This window comes from Drosophila santomea, chromosome 4, assembly GCF_016746245.2.
Source record: "Drosophila santomea strain STO CAGO 1482 chromosome 4, Prin_Dsan_1.1, whole genome shotgun sequence".
Taxonomy (NCBI): Eukaryota; Metazoa; Arthropoda; class Insecta; order Diptera; family Drosophilidae; genus Drosophila; species Drosophila santomea.
Window position 1 is genome coordinate 1303554 of NC_053020.2, and position 18947 is coordinate 1322500.

Consider the following 18947-nt stretch of genomic DNA (forward strand, 5'->3'; position numbering starts at 1 on the left):
CAGGACAAGGCAGAAATTGGAGGGCTTGGGAAAATCTAGAGCTGCCACCTTTATCACAGTTTTAATTCCGATGCTCGCTTTTACTTTTTTTCAACCCTTTTGCCATTTAAGTAATTAAATTAAATAGTATTATTTACAAACACTATTTTTAGCCTTCCACTTAATTAATTAATAAAGTCTTTTATATTTTATAAGTATTTTTACCTGCCTGTTTCGTTTCACCAGCAGTATGGCAACCTTCGCGATAGCTTTTGGCGACGTACTTCACGACCCCTTGCAAAATCGAAAATTGTTGTTGCCGGCGGCAAAATTTTGTTTGTCAAATCTTAGGTGGGGTCAGAAATACATTTTTTATAAAATAACTAATTGGTAAAATGGTTTTCTGGTGATGAGAAATGAACATCAATAGTCCACTGAGTAAACTATTTTTTTCCCTTAGTAAATAAGATCTGATTTGATATAAAAAAAAGGCATATACTTTTCATTTCGGTCAAACAAAAGTGTCCATTTTACAAATCGAAAAATTTCTACGATTTCGAAAACCGGAGCACCAATTTTTCGATTTCAAATCGAAATCGTAAAAATTTTACGAATTCGATTACCGGAGCATGCCGGAGTTTCGACCTTTTGCACAAAATGTACTGCATGGGAAAAACTTTTCCATATCTGAACCACCATCGCATGTTATTTTAACCAAAGGCTTCGCTCATTCTTTTAATGGCTTTTGCTTTTAAATAACTTTAGCCATTTAATTCGGAAAAATCATTGAAACCAGCTTCTGCGGTAGATAACACTATTATGCTGATGTATGCATGTGGGGAAAAAATAACCCGCACATGGGAGTCTCCCATTTTTTTAAAGGACAATTACCCCACCGATCAAATCGAGAAAATATCCATTAACATGCTGCTTGTGATAATTCAGCGAGAAACTTTACCGATAAAGGTTTTACATAGCGTCTTTTCACGAAGAGTTTATCATATTTTAATCAAAGTAATACTTAAAGAGTATCGGCTCGCAGAAGCTAGCTTTCCTTATTAAATTTCTTAAACTTAAACGGTTGCGTTGGTTAGCGCTCGAAAAAGAGTATTTTCTTCTTTAATTTTGTATACTCCATCCACGTCGCACTAGCTAGGAACCGAGAATCTGATAGTCAAGAAACTTACTACATATATCATTCATTATTGCTTTAGTTCTGTTTCATGAATATCTGTATTAGAAATAGAATGTCTTGCAGTTTTATTTTTTTTATATATAGATCTAAATTTCAAATGTGCATTTTACTTGCTAAAAAAGCTTTTAAATATTTTCCGAAGAAAGCTTTTAAATATTTTCCGAAGAAAGCTTTTACTCATTAAAATATAAACTCAATTTTTAACATTGTATCTACATGCACACAATCTGACAACTCTATGAATCTTGTCGAGTATACATAAAAACAGACGGACCTCAACTTCCGAACGTTAATAGCTAATGATAAAACAATTAGAAAGGTCTGATTTTAGAAACCTTTAGTTTAACCATAAGTAGAATTGGTTAATATACATATTATCAATTTGTGAAACCATCATCGATGACATACTTGGTTGCAAACTCTTATATATTTTGTGGATCATTTAAAAATACGTATAAGGTTATATGTACATATAACTGCACAAAACGATGCCGAAGACTCGTTGAGTGTGTATTGATGTATACACTAAAAAGCATGAACTTATAGAAAAGCTTTTAAATTATATAAATATCCTAGGTAGATTTCTGGCATAGGTATCATAAATAAAAATTCGATTTTTCCAAAAAGTTGATATTCACTAGGAGCTACTTGTTCTTCTAAATAATACAAATTTAAATAAAAAAAAGGTAGAAGTTTAGTTTTTTAAACAATCGCGGAGAGTTTTTTTCGGATAGGTTTTTAAGATATTTAATCTAAACAAATAAAATAATTTTCTATTAGTTTTTAATGTGTTGTATTCACCCATAGTTCACGTGAAAACATTTCAATGACATAAAGCAAAAGTTTTAAGTGAAAGAATTCTAAGAAGGATTCTAAGAATCCAAGTGATGTCATAAGAATATGGTTTGTTTTATCTGTGTTTCTGCTAAATTACTGGTTCTTCAAGAGTGGTAGACAAAATTTTGTTATATCGACATACAATTTATTTCAGGATATTCAAAAAACCTTCTGCAGACAGACAAACCAAACGTTCAAAAATTTCATTTTATAAAATTGGTACAAATCGTGTTTTACATCGGAGCAACAGATTTTATCGTACTTTTAATATGAGTTTTTTATTTTTAGCCCTTACCAGCCCAAATTGCTTAAGTCTATACTTTTAAACGTCCAACGTTTTTTCTCGGTTTCCATGTATTATTATAAGTTATTATATGCAATGCCTGTAGATTTTGCACTACCTTTAGTTTGATGTATACTCAGATACACATTTTTTTTAATAGAGTATTTATAAATATTTACAAATTACAAATTCTATTTCACTATAAACCTATTTTTATAGGCTACCCTAGGAGTGTTATTTCATACCTACCGTGGCAGTCAAATAAAATAATTTAAATTACTATTTTATTTCAGAAGAGCTAACCTATTTAAGGCAGCCATTTTAATTTTACAAGGAAGCCGATTAAAGTAACATGGACACTCAGAATCCAAACAGTTCAATAAAATCTTCCGGAAATGGATTACCCGCAAAAAAAAACAAATCAAAAAGGTCAAAAACAAACGAACAAAATATAAATATGGTAAGATTTGTGAAAGACATGTGAAAGTAGTACAGCCCGCCGACGTTAGTGAAAATTATTTCATTTTTTCTTAATATTATTATATATTTCGCTAATTTTAAACAATATGACAATAACTTTTACGCTCGCAAACTACAAAACCCGCCTCCATTATCGTAATATTTTTAATAGAATATGATTGAAAGGCGTGCCATGGTCAGTGACCACAGGAAATAGTGAGCAATAAAGAAACTCCGCTAAGGGCGCTAGTGCAAAAATAGGAGTATTGCCAGCTTCATCTCACTCGCGCTCCCTTTACTCGAGTATATTGTATCTTGGGTATATTGTAAAGTAGACATTTCACTCATTGTAAAAATAAATATTATGTGTATCATACAAATATCTCGTTACTATGCATAAATCCTTATTTATATTTATATTGTATTAATTACAATTTTTATATTTTCTAGAAAAAAAGTTTTTCAAAATTCGATGATCTACAAAAACGTAATGTTATTCATGTACGTTCACGAGATTCTAAAAAAGCTCAATCACTTTTTCGAGTAAGCTAAGTATCATGAAGATAACGCATTACATTTACAAAATAACGAAAGGTCGTAAATTTTTGATATATTCTATTTTTATAAATTTCTGCTTTAAAATTTAATTCATTTTACCAGTCTACAATTACTGAGAAGCTGGAAAACTGTCACCAATGCAAGAAACCCGTATACAAAATGGAAGAGGTCATTCTTAGGTTGAAGACAGAAACGACTATTTTTCATAAGACGTGCTTACGTTGCAACGACTGCGGCAAACACCTTAAGTGAGTACCGAAAATAATTTGTATTAATAAATATTAAGCACACATTGTTGTGCCAATAATAAACAAATACAGTCTTAACTTAGTAACAATAGGTAGTTATTCCTGATGAGTTACCGATCGTAGCTCGCTGAAATATGTATACTTATGCGACCCTTTACAGTATTTATATTTTTAAAATCGATATATGTAGTTCCTATGTCCATATAAATGCCGAGATTATTTTATCGGTCTTATGGGTTCCGGATCGAAAATTCTGATCTACATATAAATATAAAGCAATAGGTACAAAACTAAGAGATTAGTTTAAGCAAATATTGAAGAACGACGACCACATGCCATCGCACATCGCATATTTTAAACCAAAATGACTGTGAAATAAGCACTCTACAATCATTTTTGGCACGCTGAGAAAGAATACTTTTTTTCAAGTTAATATGATTTGCAAGTTTTATAATAATGATTTTCAAATTAACATTTTTTATTGTAATAACCCTTAGATTTGATAGCTATAATGTTCATGATGGAAGTCTATATTGCTCTATGCACTTTAAATTAATCTTCGCACCGAAAGTAGTTTGCGAAGAATTTACTCCACGAAAACCACAACTCATAATTAGCGAGAATCAACCAATTATATTACCGCCGGATGTTGCTAGAGGTAAGATTAATTCTTGAACAAATAAAGTTTTTCGTAAATACTGGCTATTTTTTATACCCGCTCCTCGTACTGTAAAAGGGTATACTAGATTCGTTGAAAAGTATGTAACAGGCAGAAGGAAGCGTTTCCGGCCATATAAAGTATATATGTTCTTGATCAGGATCAATTTTTCCGTCCGTATGAACGAGATCTCAGGAAAGCTAGAGATCAGGCATGCAGAGTCCACAAATATATACGCAGCGCAAGTTTAAACCATATTGCCATGCCCACAATCCGCCCAAAACTGCCACGCCCACATTTTTGGAAAATGTTTTGATTTTTTTCCGGTCTTGTAAATTTCCGACCATTTTGTCAAAGTAGGTCTTTAAATTTCTATCGGTATGCCAAACATTTTTGGCCACGTCTCTTCAAACGCCCATAACCTAGCACACACTTTTCACATTGTTTAACATTTTATTATTTTTTAGACACTTTCTTTTAATATATAAAAAAAATGTTAAACTTTCTCGTTTACACTCCCACTAGTATCAGGTCTCTGATAGCCGAGGAACTCGACTTATCGTTCTGTCTTGTTTTGACATTAGCTTTCTTGGCAATTTTTGTCGATCTTCCAAAAGCCCACAAGCTGAGTAACGGGTACCTGATGGTCCAGGAACTTGACTATAGAGTTTTCTCTTGTGTTTTCTGTTAGTGTCACAATATCTGCGAATATGAACTTTAATATACTGGGGGTGTTTTACGTTTAATGTTTTTATATTTCTTAAAAAAAATACCATTTACTCGTAGAGTAAAAGGGTATACTAGATTCGTTGAAAAGTATGTAACAGGCAGAAGGAAGCGTTTCCGACCATATAAAGTATATATATTCTTGATCAGGATCAATAGCCGAGTCGATCCGGCCATGTCCGTCTGTCCGTCCGTCTGTGCATCCGTCTGTCCGTCCGTATGAACGTCGGGATCTCAGGAACTACAAAAACTAGAAAGTTGAGATAAGGCATACAGACTCCAGAGACATAGAAGCAGCGCAAGTTTGTCGATTCATGTTTCCACGCCCACTCTAACGCCCACAACCCGCACAAAACTGGCACCACACTTTTGAAAAATGTTTTGATATTTTTTCATTTTTGTATTGGTCTTGTAAATTTTTATCGATTTGCGGAAAAACTTTTTGCCACGCCCACTCTAACGCCCACAAACCGCCCAAAGCTGCCACGCTTACACTTTTGAAAAATGTTTTGATATTTTTTTAATTTTGTATTAGTCTTGTAAATTTCTCTCAATTTGCCAAAAAACTTTTTGCCACGCCCACTCTAACGCCCACAAACCGCCAAAAACTATTAATGTTGAAGAGTCTCCTTCGCACTTCCACTAGCTGAGTAACGGGTATCAGATAGTCGGGGAACTCGACTATAGCGTTCCCTCTGGTTTCTTTTGGTGAATTTGCAGAAATAATAAATAAACAAGCAGAATGAAAATATAATCAAATATAACTATTACCTATTTTAGCATCCGATAAACCGAGTCTTGGTCTTGACGAGCTTCAACAACTAAATGTGCGCTCAAAATTTAAAGTTTTCGAAAATGGCTTTAAGGAACATAATAATTTAGTAGAACATCAAGATACTGCTATTTCGCATAGCAAGTCAATACAGTCTACGCTAACTAAGCTTCATAAGTTAGGGATACCTTATTCAGAAGTACAAAAATTAGATGATAATAACAACAGTGACAATAATAACGGAACAACTGATGACGAAAGCGACGTGAATCTTATGTGCTCAAAAAAGGACTTGAAAAGAGAAACCCCCGTAGGCTTGGGGGAAGCAATGAATGATATAAGATCTAAGTTTGAGCAAGGCGACTTAATGGAAAAGGAAGGGCGCCGCGAGGAAAGAAAACAAGAAATACAAAATATACGCTCTAGATTGTTTTTGGGTAAACAAGCAAAAATAAAAGAAATGTATAAATTAGCTGTTGCTGAATCAGAACTGGCCGTTACATCTGTGGGTAAAACCCCAGATATTCTTGTCATTAAGCCCACTCAAGAAATAAAGAACCGATTTGAAAATGGTGAAGTTTTTAAAGATAAAATTCCATCGAGCGAAGTAAGGTTTGGTATTCATGCGGATGCGGACGTATTCGAGTCTGGTAAGGGTATAAAACATCAAGCTTCGTAAAACAGCACAGTTAATTGACAGACAGGAGTAAGCAAATGCACATTTCGTGTTTTTGATTTTTATTTTGAATCTTGTGTGCTTTTTTACGAAGCCGAAGTATATCTTAAAATTAATAATGGCTTTGCCTAACATACGTATGCCTTTTTTTTATACATTTAGGAATAAGCAAAGCATCAAGAAATATCTTTATGGAACTAGATGCAAATATAATTTCGGGTTTAAGCACTGATGTGCAATATACCTTTCCCGATAAGAAATATCGAGCAAATATTACGAAAGGGCAGGAGGTGAGTCCATAATTAAAATAGTAAAATCGTTTATTTTTTTATTTACCTAAAAAAATACAGAATACCGATGTTGACGTTATTAAATCCGACTCAAAGCCAGAAGAAGTTAAGGTCGCCACTGAAGAGTTGTCCCAAAAATTCAAATTCTTCGAAACATATTCTCCAGCTGAAAATAAGAAAAAAATATTTCGCATGACACCGCCACGTGAGGGCGTTGTAAAGTTGCCAACTCCTGATTCAGATCCGAATCGTACAATTAACACAAATTTATACAATGATAACGTTTTGCAGACAACAAAAACAATGTCCATTATTTTGAATAAGTTTCGCGAGATGGAAGAACAAAAAATGAGTGATGAACACAAGGAAAACACACCAAAGCCATTGAAGTGTTTTACTCCCCCGCCTGAGATTTCACACCATTTTATTACATCAGATACTGAGGATGAAGACGAAAGTGACTATGAAAAGAATAGTGAAAGCGACGAAAAGGGGCCTGAAATTGGTCCTTCTTACTCTTGTAACAACGATAATGCGCTTCACGAGGTAAGATTTTCTAAAACTTCAATTAATAAAGTGCTTAAAGTCGAGGTACTTGACACTCAATTTGTCCCCATTTGAAAATGCAACATCAGCTGATACCTTATATACTGTAATACAATACCTCTTCTTATTAATCTTATTCACACTGGCGATAACGAACAATTTTTAACTGAATTTCAAACGTATAAAGTATTTATTACTGATATTCAACAGTCCCAAGTCAGTCAATATAAGTCAGACCGAGCCGGACAGACAATTACAGAGTTCCTCGACTATCAGATACTCGTTAATCTGCTAGTGCGAAGAGAGAAATGGATATAAACTTTGGCTTGCCGAGGCTAGCTTTCTTTCTTGTTTAATGGTGATGAGTACTTGCTACCTAAAATAGAACATGTCTAAGAGACGACGCAAAAAGAGCGTTTAAAAAGTTGTAAAAAAGGATCACTAGTCACGTCAATCTAGTTACGTTCTTTTGAGATACCCGTTACTGAGCCGTTACTCATTAAACATTTTAAAAAGTTGTAAAAAAGGATCACTAGTCACGTCAATCTAGTTACGTTCTTTTGAGATACCCGTTACTGAGCCGTTACTCATTAAACATTTTAAAAGTGTGAGCGTGGCAGTATCGGGTGGTTTGTGGACGTGTCCAAAATTGTTTGGCATATCACACCCTACACTACTCTGGATGTACCCAATAGATACCAGATAAGTCACCCACTGGTAGACTAAACATCCAAAGCAACTCCAAAGCTTTCTCTCTTCATTTGATCAGAACCCTAAAGTCAAAAGTCCATATTAGAAAAGCTCGAAACCGAGGCTTGAACGTCAATCAAATCGGAGTAATTATCAGAGTTCAGTTTGAGGCCTAATTATAATCGGTCGGTGTTCTTCTCAAATAAAACAAGAGAGAACGCTATAGTCGATTTCCCCGACTATCTAATACCCGTTACTCAGCTAGTGGAAGTGCGAAGGAGTCTTCAACGCTGACAGGTTTTGGCGGTTTGTGGGCGTAAGAGTGGGCGTGGCAAAAAGTTTTTTGGCAAATCGATAGAAATTTACAAGACCAATACAAAAATGAAGAAAAATCAAAACATTTTTCAAAAGTGTGGGCGTCGGAGCTTTGGGCGGTTTGTGGGCGTTAGAGTATGCTTGGAAAAAAGTTTTTTGGCAAATCGATAGAAATTTACAAGACTGATACAAAAATGAAAAAATATAAAAACATTTTTCAAAAGTGTGGGCGTCGTAGCTTTGGGCGGTTTGTGGGCGTTAGAGTGGGCGTGGCAAAAAGTTTTTTGGCAAATCGATAGAAATGAACAAGCCTAATACAAAAATGAAAAAATATCAAAACATTTTTTAAAAGTGTGGGCGGGGCAGTTTTGGGCGGTTTGTGGGCGTTAGAGTGGGCGTGGCAACATGAATTGACAAACTTGCGCTGCGTCTATGTCTCTGGAGTCTGTTTGCCGAATCTCAACTAGCTAGCTTTTGTAGTTCCTGAGATCTCAGCGTTTATACGGACGGACAGACAGACGGACAGACGGACAGACGGACATGGCCAGATCGACTCGGCTATTGATCCTGATCAAGAATATATATACTTTATATGGTCGGAAACGCTTCCTTCTGCCTGTTACATACTTTTCAACGAATCTAGTATACCCTTTTACTCTACGAGTAACGGGTATAAAAAGGCCACAGTGACACAACAAGCGTAAGCCACTACTTTCAAAAAGTAAAGATTAAAATAATCTATAAAGAAATGACTCTTGAACTCTCATTAAGGAATTTGTTTGCACCAAGAAAAGCGCAATTTACTTCCCTAATGATGAGGATTTTCTGATCTTCCAGAGGGCATTTAATCCTAAAGAAACATAAGGAACTTTTACATCCAGGTATAGAAAAAACCATTAATTGGTTTAAAAAAAATACTATTACCCAGATAGTCAAAAGCTAATTCAAAATATTATCAATGAATGTGAAAAAACCGAACATAAAGACACAAAATTGACATTTGAAACAACTCCAGAAATATTTAACACAAGGGAAAAATACGTGATAGATTTTTATCTCACGGGTAACCAGATCTTCTTATCTTGTATTGATATTTATTCAAAATTTGCCTCACTAGTTGAAGTAAAAAGTAGAGATTGGCTAGAAGCAAAAAGAGCCATTACTAAAATATTCAATGATGAGGGAAAGCCACAGGAAATTAAAGCGGACAAAGATTCAGCTTTTATGTGCATAGCTTTGCAAAACTGGTTAAGATCCGAAGGCGTACAAATTTCTGTAACAAATTTCTTCAACACTGACAGTTTTTGGCGGTTTGTGGGCGTTAGAGTGGGCGTGGCAAAAAGTTTTTTAACAAATCGATAGAAATTTACAAGACCAATACAGAAATGAAAAAATATTAAAACAGTTTTCAAAAGTGTGGGCGTGGCAGTTTTGTGCGGTTTGTGGGCGTTAGAGTGGGCGTGGAAACATGAATCGACAAACTTGCGCTGCTTCTATGTCTCTGGAGTCTGTATGTTTAATCTCAACTTTCTAGCTTTTGTAGTTCCTGAGATCTCGACGTTCATACGGACAGACAGACTGACAGACAGACGGACATGGCCAAATCGACTCGGCTATTGATCCTGATCAAGAATATATATACTTTATATGATCGGAAACGCTTCCTTCTGTTACATACTTTCAACGAATCTAGTATACCCTTTTACTCTAGTATTGCGAATTTTTAATTATATATACATACATATTTATAGGGTTGGAAACTCTTCCTGCTAACTGTTACATTCTTTATAACGAATCTACTTACCCTTTTCATACGCGAGTAACGGATATAAGAATTGTGCTTTCAATTATTTATTTATACCATGAGCACTAAGATTTTAGTGACGCCTACTAACCGCAATTTTGTATTAACACGTTGCCACGGCCACTAGAAAGTTAGGCTCTGTGTGGCACTCAAACCTCAAATTTTAACTAAAAGTCACGGCCACCTAACGGCCAAAAATTTTATTTAAAAGTTTTAAGGTAAGCTTTGGAAAAAGTTTCTTCAAAGATAAAGTAAAAATAAATTAATAAATATATATATCCTTTTTAGGCGCAAAATTTTGCACGTGCTAAGCAATTGAGAGCGAAATTTGAAAAATGGCAGGATAACGAAATAGAACGTGAAATAAAGGAAGGTCGCGCCGACATATATTCACAGCTTATTTCAAACGAATCTATTGAAAGTGCCAAAACGTGAGATTGAACGTATGAACCTTGACTAGTTTGCAAGATAATGGTATTTTCATTTCAGAATACGGGAACGCTTTGAAAATATGAAAAATTCGAACACGAAACAAGAGAACACATCAAAAACTCAAATAAAACGATTTGTTGTAAGTTTAGTACATTAAATATCTTTACCCGTCTTACCACTTTATTCTAGTAACACGTGATGGTCTACTAATTACGAATTATCACCAAAGGCATATTTTAAGCAATATATATGCATTCGTCCGAAAGATGATGACCTGGAAGCTTCGAAATAATATCTTATATTTTATATGTCTTATATAAATACATTTTTGACATTTTCAATGTGGCAAATACATAATGAGTATAATACTTTATTCTATAGCTTTATCCATAAAGTCCAAGAATCGTTTGGCATATTGTTCAGGGTCACAGGTTGATATACCATCAACATTACTGCCATATTTAACGGTTTTGGCTGCTTTAGCTGCCTAAAATATATCGTTTAGATTGAAATAAATTAATATAATTTTTTCTAATTACCTGTTTTTTTACTCCATATTGTGTAAGAACGTCAATAATTGCAATAAAGTAAATTTCGCGTTTTTCTGCAAAACAGTTCAAAATATATTTTAAGCAATGTAAAATAATTATAAATTATCTTATTTTAATACTGGTTATCCGAGAAGTGACGAAACGCTATGGATGTTTTATAGTATACCTTTCATACCTATACCGGTCATACCTTTTTTATTGGATTACAACAGCAAAATGCAATTAGGTTTATAAAAGCGGTTATATTAAAAAAATTTCAACGTTTCTTTATGTAAATGAAACGTCAATAAATTTTCAAACATTAAGCATTATTAATTGCCCTAATGGGACGGTTAAGAAAGAAAGACATAACATTAGACCAAAAAATTTGGAACCATCTGGTTTAATAATTCTTTCAAACGAAACAAGAGAGAATGCCATAGTCGAGTTCCCCAAATATACTTAGAGGGTGGAAGTGCGAACGAGAAATTTCACCACATTCTGGAATATCGGTTGAAATTGGAAAAAATAAATTGGGTGGTTTGTGGGCGTTAGAGTGGGCATGGCAACATTGTTCGACAAACTTGCGCTGCGTTTATGTCTCTGGAGTGTGTAAGCTTAAACTCATCTTTCTATCTTTTATAGTTCCTGAGATCTCGAAGTTTATACGGACAGACAGACGGACGGACAGACGGGCATGGCTAGATTGACTCGGCTATTGATCCTGATCAAGAATATATATACTTTATATGGTCGGAAACGCTTCCTTCTGCCTGTTACATACTTTTTAACGAATCTAGTATACCCTTTTACTCTACGAGTAACAGGTATAAAAATTTAAGTTGCGTGCACATTGTAAAGTTATAAGGGCTAGTGAGCCCAAGCTTTTTAAAAAAATTTACCTTCAATACTCGGAATGTCATATATGTCAACTTCATAAACGACTTCTTTATACTGTGCACCTCTTGGAGAATCGGGAGGAGTGTTATACGTCCAGCTTTAACAAAAACTGTGTAAATTTAAAGTTAAACAAAAATTGTTTTTATTTACCGTTCACCGCTATCGCATTCCTCGCTTTCGCTGTTCTCACTGCGACCAGCAGTTAGTATATTATCTCCCTGTAAAGCTTCCTCCTCTGCACGCACGCAGTCGTGCACGCCGACCAACAAAGAGTAATCCATAATGTGCAACCTAGTCAGAAGCTAAAAATAATTATATATCAAAATATATTTATACATAAAAAAGTACCTTGCAACACATAATTATATACCGGTTATTGTTAGTATTTTGTTACAATTTAAAGGTTTTTTAGATTAATTTTTTTACAGAATAAATACGTGCTTATAATTTTCAAGACCTAAATAAGAAATGTCCGGGACACGCAAAACAGTGACCATGCAATATAGGTCAATAAAAATGCGCCCTTATACTTACACTGGTCGGCATAAGTTTATTTTAATTTAAAAATGAACAATAATAGCTGGAAAAATTTCTCTTTAACTGCTGCTTTTACTTATTTTTTACGTATATAATCCGTAACTCTTATAATAGGTATAAAATGTGTAATATGCACAGCGACGTGTTTTCAGACTCTATAAATTAATGATATTCAGGATAAGTTAGACGTTGACATTACATTCAAACGAACAGATTCGATATTTAGCGTCAAGGGTGGGAGTTTTCTTAATAAGACAAACATTTTTGTAACTATTTATACCCGTTACTCGTAGAAAAAAGGGTATACTAGATTCGTTGAAAAGTATTTAACAGGCAGAAGGAAGCGTTTCCGACCATATAAAGTATATATATTCTTGATCAGGATCAATAGCCGAGTCGATCTGGACATGTCCGTCTGTCCGTCCGTATAAACGTCGAGGTCTCAGGAACTACAAAAGCTAGAATGTTGAGATTAAGCATACAGACTGCAGTCATAGAAGCAGCGCAAGTTTGTCGATTCATGTTGCCACGCCCACTCTGACGCCCACAAACCGCACAAAACTGCCACGCCCACACTTTTGAAAAATGTTTTAATATTTTTTCATTTCTGTATTGGTCTTGTAAATTTCTATTGATTTGTTAAAAAACTTTTTGCCACGCCCACTATAACGCCCACAAACCGCCCAAAGCTGCCACGCCCACACTTTTCAAAAATGGTTTGGTATTTTTTTATTTTTGTATTAGTCTTGTAAATTTCTATCGATTTGCCAAAAAAACACTTTTTGCCACGCCCACTCTAACGCCCACAAACCGCCAAAAGCTGTCAGTGTTGAAGACTCTCCTTCGCACTTCCACTAGCTGAGTAACGGGTATCAGATAGTCGGTGAACTCGCCTATAGCGTTCTTACTTGTTTTCAATTAAAGAAATGTAATTTTTCAAAAAAACAAAAAAAAATCAAATAAAATATTTAAAAATGTCAGGTTTTGGAGGTTTGTGGGCGTTAAAAAGGATGTGGCCAAAATGTTGTTGGTATACGATAGAAATTGGCAAATTTAAAAATCAAAACATTTTTCAAAATTGCAAACGTCAAAGTTTTGGTCGGTGAGTCTATAGCTCTGGCATCTGCATGCTTAATTTCAACTTTCTAGCATTTATATATAATTTTTTATTGTCGGAAACACTCTTTTCTCCCTGTTATGTACTTTTTAACGAATCTAGTGTACCCCTTTAGTGAGTAACGGGTTTTAAAACCAATGTCGGAGAGTGCATTTTAATTTAAAGCAATATTACGTTGTATTTACCTCATTGTATATATTTCCTTAAATTAAGTTCATGAAATTGTTAGGACTTGAGCAAGAAATGTTTCTAAATAAAGCCCAGTGTCAAAGTAAATATCGAAACAAATAGTTTAAACACATATGTACATACGGACTGGTAATAGGTGTTTAACTTCTTTGTTAGGACATTAAGTCTATACCACTTATACGTTTACGAAATTAAGCATTTCTGAAAAGGTTTTAACTGAATTTTTAGATTGCTTACACACATGCAACTTTGTTATATACTTGTCTTATTTCTATATAGTCTAATTCGCAAAAACTATTCTATACCCTTTACTCGTAGAATAAAAGGTTATTTAAGATTCTATGAAAAGTGTGTAACAGCCAGAATGAAGCATTTCTGACGCTATGAAGTATATATTCTTGATCTGGCTTTCTAGTAGTTTCAGACCTACAAGAATGCAAAATATGCAGATGTACGTAAGTTGGTGCGAGTTCGTTTTAATGATTGCAACGCTTACTCCAACACCCACAAAAGCACACACTTTTTTAACAACCGTCGCACGCAAAATTCTTGCTTTAGCTTGTATTCTTTTCCTCCCACCTAAAGACCTTAACATTATGGATTATACTATATATTTAATGTTTTATGTTTTGTTTAAATACAAATCCAAATGCAAACAAGTGTTATAAAAATAAATTTAAAATATTTACTTACATCCACATCATTGCTTAGGGTATTCATAAGCTTGTTCTTAGCTTCTTTTCCAATGTCCAATTTAACTTTTTGTTTTATAAAATCATTGTCTTTGAAAGTCGGCAAATTCTTTTCAAGTTCCTTTTCTGATGCTTCCCGATCAACGGTGCTACCTTTTAAATCAAACTTTCTATCAAATAAACAAAGGTTATACTATACATATAAGCGGTGTGACTTTCAACAATTTTCATACTTGTGTATTGTCAAGTGGGAGCTGAAAACATTCCTCATGACGACGAAGTAATATTGCACACTTTCTACAGTGATACGATACATTCCCAAATATTGCGGCAACAGCGTTTTTCCATGTCTTTCCACAACGTACTAAAAATTATGATAACGGATTGATTAAAATCAATTAAATAATACTTTACTCACCGGGTGGTATTGCTTTAAAAATGCGTGCATTCGTTCAATTTCTTCCGATGTCAAACTTTTTATAATAAAAAACCTATCATAACTCTGATAAAATTGTGCTCCTGATTTTCCAGACGAATCAATTTGAATAGGTTGGGATCGAGTTAAGGACTCGCGGTAGTCCACATCATCAACTCCAAATCTTTCACGCAAATTTCTAAACACAAGAGGACAATATTCCTTGACTTTGAAATGTGACGGCATGTTTTCTCTGTAATGGTAATGATAAAAGAAAAATACCAACATTCGAGAATATCAAAATTGTTTTTTTTTGTTGCTTACTTATTAAATAGATGATTATCCACCTTAATTTTAGAATAAGCACGAAAGTCGTCTGGCAAAAGCATTACAGGTATGTTTACGTGACTTAATTCATTAATCTGGAAATAATTCAAATTAGCTTATCTTTGTTTTTTAGGTCAATTTTTGTTACATACAGTGTGATTTATTCCCCACATGAACACACTTAAAATTGGTTCATTGGCTCTAAATAACTTAACCTTTTGATGCTTAACCCTGAAGTGCTTCTTTTTTAAAATCCGGGGCTGGGATGTCGATGAGATTTTTTTTTCCATATTTTGGCTGGCTAATATGACTAAAAACAAAAATAATTGGATGACATTACCAGACAAATTAAGCTAAATTAAAGTTAAAGCTGAGAAACCATTCCATAATAATACATATAGCATTTAAGGTATATATTATCTTAAATATAAATACACATAGAACACAAAAATTAATTAAAACAATATATTCAGTCGCACGTAAATTGTTTACTAATTTACATTAAATAGAAGTTTGTAATTACATTTTATTGAAAATTAAAACAACACAGCGTTCATAATATATATATTACGTTTACTTTGGGGATATGCTAATTGTATTTAATTGTACAAAGGTTTAATATAATCTCTTGCAGGCTTATGAATAGACAAATTTTTAGTTTACATAAATTTATAAAATGAAAACCTTATCGATACATTCTAACATGTATTTCTTATTTGTTGTAAGATACAGCGTTTCCACCTAAGAAGTGTTATGATTTTACAAACATTAAATATATTCATATTCATATGCTTCTAAACAGGCGTTAAAGGAGTAAAATATTTTTTAATATTAGAGGCAACCTGACAAAAAATTAATGAATAACAATCAAACAAATTTTCAGAAGTGTGGTCGTTTTCTAAACAGGCCTTCAAAGAGTTAAATATATTTCAATTAGATAAAAGTAGAAATTGGCAAAATAAATAATTAAATGAACAAATGTTAACATTTTTTAAAGGTATGGGCGAGGCCAAAATGTTTTTGGAATACCGATAGAAATTGGCGAGCCAAAGAATAAAACGAAAAGGAAACAACACATATTTTTAAAATTGTAGGCGTGTGGGATTTTTGGGTGGTTTGTGGGTGTTAGAGTGGTCGTGGAAATATGTCGGAAACCCTTCCAAATGTGAGTCCACCGAAGATCTCATTTAAATATGCTGACATACATACTTAGCTGCCATATGGACAGTCGGGAAAATAATTGAAATAATAGAAAAATAAATTATAAATTCATTGTTTCTAAATAAATTGTTCTTATATGTATACATCTCGATTTGTTTGGTATATACAGTAGAATCCGGTTTATCGACTCCGCTTATAGCGTCAGTCCGGTTATTGCGACGGGAACTCGATGGCTTGGTTGGTCTCCATACAAAGTTATATGAAAGGACCTCAGGTTAGTACTTCTCCGCTTTAAGCGACAAACCGCTCATAACCGCAGACAAAAATGTTTACAGCGTGCGTGTACAGACCACATGCCCATTTTTCATGAGATGTCCCGATATATTTCTAGTTTATTCTGCTTTTTTCTTATGAAAAACCATGTTATTTCATTAAATTTCTTAAATTTTTTGTTTGATTAAAAAATTAATTTGTTTTAAGTTAAAACATATAACGAACATTTCAACCATAAAAAAAACAAAAAATAATTTTGTTAGTACGTTTTCTGGGTATAACGACGTAAATTCGTCGATCCCTTGAAAGCGGCCTGCCAGTAACCATTTCTTTTCGTCTGAACCAGAAGGACGTGGAATACATGAAAAAAAAGAGTGAAACCGATCCTACTAATTCATTCTGTTAAAAAATGTCAATATTTTTTCTGTCATATCGATAAAAATAAAGAATTAGCTCAATCTCAAATTTTTATCTTTTAGAGTGCCTGAGATCCACGCGTTCATACAGGCAGACGGATATGGTCAGATCGACTTGACTATTGATCCTGATCAAGAATATAAATACTCAGGGCCGGCGACACAGTTTCATTTGAGGTGGGGAACGGATTTGCTTGGACACTTCTTTGCCAAATCATTTCAAGTTTAGAATCTCGCACAGTTTGCAAAACAAAGTCAACTGCTTAAATTTTTTTGCACGATTAGATTATGCTCAATTTAGTATTTTGCAGATCTTTGTTGAGGATTTCTTTTCTGTTTCATATATATAACATATAACTCCATGATTAATGACCGATTCTTTACTAATTTCTGGCGTTGGGAATTTCCCACCCGCCTGAAATTCGGGTGGGGACCGCTCCATACACCTTGTATGGAAACCGCAGGCCATGTATATACTTTATATGGTCGGAAACGCTTCCTTCTACCTGCTAAATACTTTTCAACGAATCTAGTATACACTTTTACTCTTCGAGCAACGGGTATATAAATATTTATGTTATATATGTATTTCAAAGGGAACATTTTGTATGAAACGAGAGAGATCAAAAAATAAAGTCAAATTCCCCATTAAATATTGGGCTGGTGGGTGTTATTTACTTTCAAAAATACTTATTTGTTGAAATACATTTCACCTTCAAAAGATATTTCCTAAAAATTAAAATTTTTGTACGTTAGCTTATTTATTTGACACAATAAAATATTTAAGATTCATTCAAATAAAAATGTTAGTTTTACCACTCTTTGATAAAACCCGCTAGTTTGGCGGTAAATAAGCTATAAATAGCTTAATTTATTCCCGTCATAATGAAATAATAACATATATTGCATTTTTTTTTAGTTGAATGCTAATTAAATTTTCGACGTATATTGAATGTGCTATCGCTCGTAACTTTTCTTCCCTTCGTTAAAATGAGGTTTTGGTAGTAGAATACAAGAAAAAATGTATTTTGAATGAATGAGATAACTTACTAGCGTTTTTCTAAACGCTAAAAGCACGAAATATGTGCGATCATTTACTGTCATTTTCTCACCACTATTAAAAGCTCTAGCCGTGTTATGAAATTTTAGGTATTCATTAGTAGATCCGCCTCTTTAACTGCTATGAGGCGCATTTCAGAACTATTGTATATAATAATATAAAAATTGTCATATGTATATTGTTAATTGGAAAACATTTCCGAAGTATAAATATATTAATATTATTCAACCGCAAATATGACTGAATCTGGAATTGATTTGGGCTTTGATATGGAGTTTGATCTAAATATAAGCCTGTTGAATGATAACGAAAATATGGATTTCTTACCAAATATTGCTGTAGCAGGCAGTACTGAGAATATGGAGTTCTATGAATTGAAATCTTCATCACGCTGTTTACGGCCTAATGAAATGTAAGTAGCTTGTAATCAAATCTAAATATGTATGTATATTTCACATTAATTTCCAGTCAGCGTTGTCAATGCCTGAACTCACGTTAAAATGTATTTTCATGATCATGTACGGATAAATATATATGTAATGTATCTATTCAGATATGTATATGTATGTAACAAATGTACATCCTTTTTCATATGAAGATACATATGTGTGTACTAGCATCATATTTGATGTATGATTAGCGCTATATTATAATCTTATCAAGCAATCATACAATACCATGAATTTAAACATGTTAAATTAATATATGTGACTATGAAATCGTATAAAACAAGTACATACGCATAAAAGACAAAAGAAACATACTGTACATTTACTGATTAAATGTTAAATTACATAGAAAAAAAATGTACATATGTATAGAAATTTACATATGTACACAAGGAATAACATCTTGATGTAAT

At 33.5% G+C, this 18947-nt stretch overlaps 3 protein-coding genes across 10 annotated transcripts in view; 2 read left to right on the top strand and 1 right to left on the bottom strand.

The window, feature by feature from the left end:
* The first annotated feature begins 2615 nt into the window (after nt 1–2615).
* LOC120454837 lies at nt 2616–10841 on the top strand. 3 transcript variants are annotated; one of them, XM_044006481.1, is made up of 10 exons: nt 2616–2754; nt 3204–3296; nt 3414–3559; nt 4057–4217; nt 5724–6365; nt 6554–6681; nt 6742–7227; nt 10325–10467; nt 10526–10607; nt 10658–10841. In XM_044006481.1, the coding sequence occupies exons 1-10, from the start codon at nt 2647–2649 to the stop codon at nt 10658–10660; spliced, it is 1992 nt and encodes a 663-aa protein (XP_043862416.1). In that variant the 5' UTR covers nt 2616–2646; the 3' UTR covers nt 10661–10841. The 3 variants fall into 3 exon arrangements, with proteins under 3 accessions (XP_043862416.1, XP_039496250.2, XP_043862417.1); XM_039640316.2 differs by having other exon boundaries at nt 3204–3254; XM_044006482.1 differs by lacking the exons at nt 10325–10467; nt 10526–10607; nt 10658–10841 and adding an exon at nt 9984–10201.
* Nucleotides 10751–18504, bottom strand: LOC120454840 (phosphatidylinositol 5-phosphate 4-kinase type-2 beta). 5 transcript variants are annotated; one of them, XM_039640332.1, is made up of 10 exons: nt 18413–18504; nt 15328–15485; nt 15173–15270; nt 14852–15101; nt 14667–14797; nt 14435–14603; nt 12049–12200; nt 11901–11995; nt 11008–11072; nt 10751–10955 (listed from the first exon to the last, which is right to left on the bottom strand). In XM_039640332.1, exons 2-10 carry the CDS (start codon nt 15463–15465, stop codon nt 10839–10841), a joined length of 1215 nt encoding a protein of 404 aa, XP_039496266.1. In that variant the 5' UTR covers nt 15466–15485; nt 18413–18504; the 3' UTR covers nt 10751–10838. The 5 variants fall into 5 exon arrangements, with proteins under 5 accessions (XP_039496266.1, XP_039496263.1, XP_039496264.1 ...); XM_039640329.1 differs by lacking the exon at nt 18413–18504 and adding an exon at nt 15699–15853; XM_039640330.1 differs by lacking the exon at nt 18413–18504 and adding an exon at nt 15747–15832.
* LOC120454834 (microphthalmia-associated transcription factor) overlaps nt 18188–18947 on the top strand; it is a 7413-nt gene continuing 6653 nt past the window's right edge. Inside the window, exon 1 of one of the 2 annotated variants that reach the window (XM_039640310.2) lies at nt 18188–18497. In XM_039640310.2, the coding sequence (XP_039496244.1) occupies nt 18322–18497 (176 nt within the window). In that variant the 5' untranslated portion in view covers nt 18188–18321. Of the gene's footprint in view, nt 18498–18820 lie in introns of those variants that run through there. The other variant, XM_039640311.1, reaches the window with a different exon arrangement.

Excerpts from the sequence above, each read along its gene's own strand:
- LOC120454837 (XM_044006481.1), top strand. The coding sequence starts at position 2,647 with ATGGACACTCAGAATCCAAACAGTTCAATAAAATCTTCCGGAAATGGA. Across the intron at positions 2,755-3,203 it reads ACGAACAAAATATAAATATG|AAAAAAAGTTTTTCAAAATT; the intron begins GTAAGATTTGTG and ends TATATTTTCTAG. Across the intron at positions 3,297-3,413 it reads AAGCTCAATCACTTTTTCGA|TCTACAATTACTGAGAAGCT; the intron begins GTAAGCTAAGTA and ends TCATTTTACCAG.
- LOC120454840 (XM_039640332.1), bottom strand. The coding sequence starts at position 15,465 with ATGGAAAAAAAAATCTCATCGACATCCCAGCCCCGGATTTTAAAAAAG. Across the intron at positions 12,201-14,434 it reads CCCTAAGCAATGATGTGGAT|CTTCTGACTAGGTTGCACAT; the intron begins GTAAGTAAATAT and ends AATTATTTTTAG. Across the intron at positions 11,073-11,900 it reads TGACATTCCGAGTATTGAAG|AAAAACGCGAAATTTACTTT; the intron begins GTAAATTTTTTT and ends ACTGTTTTGCAG.